This window comes from Aplysia californica, unplaced genomic scaffold (assembly GCF_000002075.1).
Source record: "Aplysia californica isolate F4 #8 unplaced genomic scaffold, AplCal3.0 scaffold00439, whole genome shotgun sequence".
Classification (NCBI taxonomy): Eukaryota; Metazoa; Mollusca; class Gastropoda; order Aplysiida; family Aplysiidae; genus Aplysia; species Aplysia californica.
Genome location: NW_004797709.1, coordinates 182,205 through 185,574, shown reverse-complemented (window position 1 = coordinate 185,574; position 3,370 = coordinate 182,205). Strand labels below are relative to the sequence as shown.

The following is a 3,370-nucleotide window of genomic DNA, read 5'->3' as shown; positions in this document are numbered from 1 at the left end:
CCCCCCTCTCTCTCTCTCTCTCTCTCTCTGTCTCTCTGTCTCTCTGTCTCTCTGTCTCTCTGTCATTTATTCACTTCCCAGTCTGTAGGAAGGAGCAGAGAAAAAATAGTCCAGCTTTACTTGACAGACCTTACCAAGCACAGACCAAATATCAGCAAGGCCGCTTGCTCGTGAAATTGAGAGAGTATTTTAGGAAGTTTTTGTGTTTTTAAAAATAATTTCAGGATTCCGTTATCGCTGGAAATAATTTATTATTGGCGGGCACCAGTTGACTGCGGTGAGGATTTTTATTGTTTCGTGGCATGATGAATATACGAGACTATGCCCCACCTCGGCCACAGGATAGACAATCCTTTCACAAATACAAGAAGCTGTACATTCTGAAATGGATTTGTGTCATTGTTACCTCGCTTCTCGTGTCGTCTGCTGCCGTTGTCGTAATTGTTCACATTGTGTTGGCGGACAAGGCTGATGTACTGAGCATTATAAACCAGGTGACCACCAATATCAGCAGCCGGTTGTCTGACGTGCAGGAAAAGTTCGACAACCTGGAGGAGATCGTGTCAAGGGTGGAGGATGACGTCAGGGCGCGAAGTGACCTTAAGCTCTGCTCCCACGGCAACGGCTGTCGGCTGACCAGTAGCTATAAGGTAAGGACCCATTGTTACAAGGTGTTCAGAAATAAAACTACGTGGGCCGACGCGAGGAAGAAATGTCAGTCTTTCGGTGGCTTCCTGGCCGAGTTTCATGACTATGTCTCCCTGGAATACGTGCAACGGGTTGTTGCCCCTAGTCCCTCAAGGCTTTGGATCGGCGCTAGTGACGAGGGTAGAGAGGGCAACTGGACGTGGGTCACGTCCAACAAACGCCTGATGGTGGACGACTGGGACAGGAACCAGCCGGACAACGACAAGAACATCGAGCACTGCTTGGAGACAAACAAACGCTATCAAGGAAATTACTGGAACGACATGCCGTGTAATTTCTTGTTGGGATATATCTGTCAGAGAGACGGGGACCACTGTGAAGACTGGCTGAAGAAAACGTAGACCCCCCCCCCCCCCCCACTCTCCTTTTTTCGTAGATGACTTAACGTAGCGCTCAGATCCGGAGTCCCCGTGGGGGTCACAGTGGGGCTGGCGCTAAATCTTACTGGAACAGAAAATAGTTGACTGTGACCGTGGACGTGAGCAAAGACATGGAGAGTTATACTTTACTTTTACTACAACAGTTTGCTGCGAGGCTGTTGTTCTAGACGAGTCTTGTCATACATCCTGATAATGGAGATGGTGGTTTTGATGATGATGATGATGATGATGATGATGATGATGATGATGATGATGATGATGATGATGATGATGATTGAGGTCATTTCAAGCCTTAAATCTCCATGGATGCAAATTTAGGGGAAATATAGAGATCCGTCGGCTGCGAGTACAAACCAAAACCGCTCAGATTGCTTTTTCGTTTCAACAAATACCATTACAAACTAATGTTATACATTAATATTATCACAGTCACTGAAAAATGTAATCAGAATGTTATTGAAACACCAACTTTCAAGTTTGCTCATACATTCCTCTAAGAAAAGCCATCGTCGTGTAGACTTTCCGCTCGAAAGAATGGAACAAATTGAATCGACACTGTAGCCTAGACCCCTATTCTTTAAAAACCCCGATACAGTCGTATTCTTGCAGTTTGACGATGCTCTTGAGATTTCCATACACTTTGTTTATCTGCAGACAGACCTGAAGTTTTGGTGCCTGCCTATCGAAATTACAGAGTTTTACCTGACATTTTTGGCTGTTTTGAGTTACAAAGAACACGAGGTCAGAAACCCATTAATGTTCAATTAGTATTAGCTCTATCAAAATCGAAAGACCATTCGGGGTCGTTATCAAGATATTTAAAATGTTGCATTCGAAAAAGCTTGACATTTTGTGAAACGCAACATTTTTTTGCGCCAAATTTCTCAAAACTAGGTAAAGAGAAGGTAGAACTTTGTAATTCAGGGGTAGCGTTATAGTGGGAAGGAAAAGAGCAACAGGAGGAAGCATGCCAGTTTGTCACAGGCATGATGGAAGTTATCACTGACACTCTCAAAAAGAGTTAATGAATGATTGATTGATTGTATGAATTGGATTTTTTTTCAATTGTTTTTAACGAATGAATATTCGTTGTTGAAATTTTACTGAGCAATTTGCTTTGATTTGCATGCAAAAAGGAAGAAATATTGAACAACACTAGCTGAATTGACATTTTAGAAGAACTATCTCTACACCACCAATTTGTAGGTGAAGAAAAAAAACAACTTAAGTGACAACTACAGTGTTAAAGTGCTGTTATTATGACTTTCATCAATACTAAAATAGTTAAATGAAGTAAGAAAGCGATCTTCTTCATGAGTGACAAACTGGGCCGATGACAAACTGGGCACCCCCCCTACAGGAGAAAGATTTTTGGAAGAATTAAAAAGTTACTCTGGGATCACTGATTCCAACCGTGTTTGATTGTTCAAATTTTAAAAACTCATTCCAATCTCTGTTTGACCCATGATCTGTGTCGTAATTCGTCAAATCTTTGTATACTTGTTGCTCGGTTTTATTTTTCGTACTTTATTCGAAGCATTGCTTGGTTGTTAATTTTTTCACAACTTATCTGTCATTGTTGGACAGATAATCTTTTTTCTTTTCTTGACTGTTTATCTTTTTAAAAATTCATTATTCATACTTTTTAAAAGACTAATAATTATACATGCATATTTTATCCGTGCTATTTGAAAGAGAACAAAAATGTATAGCTCACTTCGCTCTGAGCTTTTTTTAAAGGATGAAGTATGGTATACTGTTGATGCAATATGTCTCGTTTGTGTTGATATCAGGTACCATCTTTGTGGATGTAATTATATGTACCATTTGTGTTGATATAATATGTCCCAGCTGTATTGATATACGAGTAATATGTCCCATCTGTGCTGATGCAATCTGTCCCAGCTGCTTCCACGAATTCTGTTGATTAGGATCATTTCTGACTAATTTCGCTCTTTCCGAGACAACAAGACGCGACTTTTGAAGAAAAGTTAAATGTCAGAAGATAAAGACAAAAGAAACAGGAAGTCGGGGAGCATCTCGTAATTCCAAGACTCGTGGGCTCAGAAGGAAGCAGAGTCTGCCTGTTTTTTCGTCGCAGAATGGACCAGCCATGACCGACGCTGTTTGCGATAGTAATGCGGCTGAAAAACCACCAACGATAAACTGTAAAACTTTTCACAGAGCATAGAGCTATCATTACTGCTGACCTGAAACAGTATTTATGTTACAGATACCTTCATCTTTAATCTACAGGGGGAGGAGGGGTGTGTGTTGTATAG

At 41.0% G+C, this 3,370-nt stretch overlaps 2 protein-coding genes across 4 annotated transcripts in view; one reads left to right on the top strand and one right to left on the bottom strand.

Annotated features, from left to right (window-relative positions):
* The window catches only part of LOC101864245 (ice nucleation protein), a gene marked incomplete at its 3' end in the record, with an annotated part of 12,450 nt that extends 11,944 nt beyond the window's left edge, over nt 1-506 (bottom strand). Inside the window, 1 exon segment of the mRNA XM_035971455.1 lies at nt 407-506.
* LOC101860038 (transmembrane 6 superfamily member 1) overlaps nt 7-3,370 on the top strand; it is a 23,489-nt gene continuing 20,125 nt past the window's right edge. For all 3 annotated transcript variants that reach the window (XM_035971459.1, XM_035971457.1, XM_035971456.1), the window contains exon 1: nt 7-650. In XM_035971459.1, the coding sequence (XP_035827352.1) occupies nt 303-650 (348 nt within the window). In that variant the 5' untranslated portion in view covers nt 7-302. The remainder of the gene's footprint in view (nt 651-3,370) is intronic.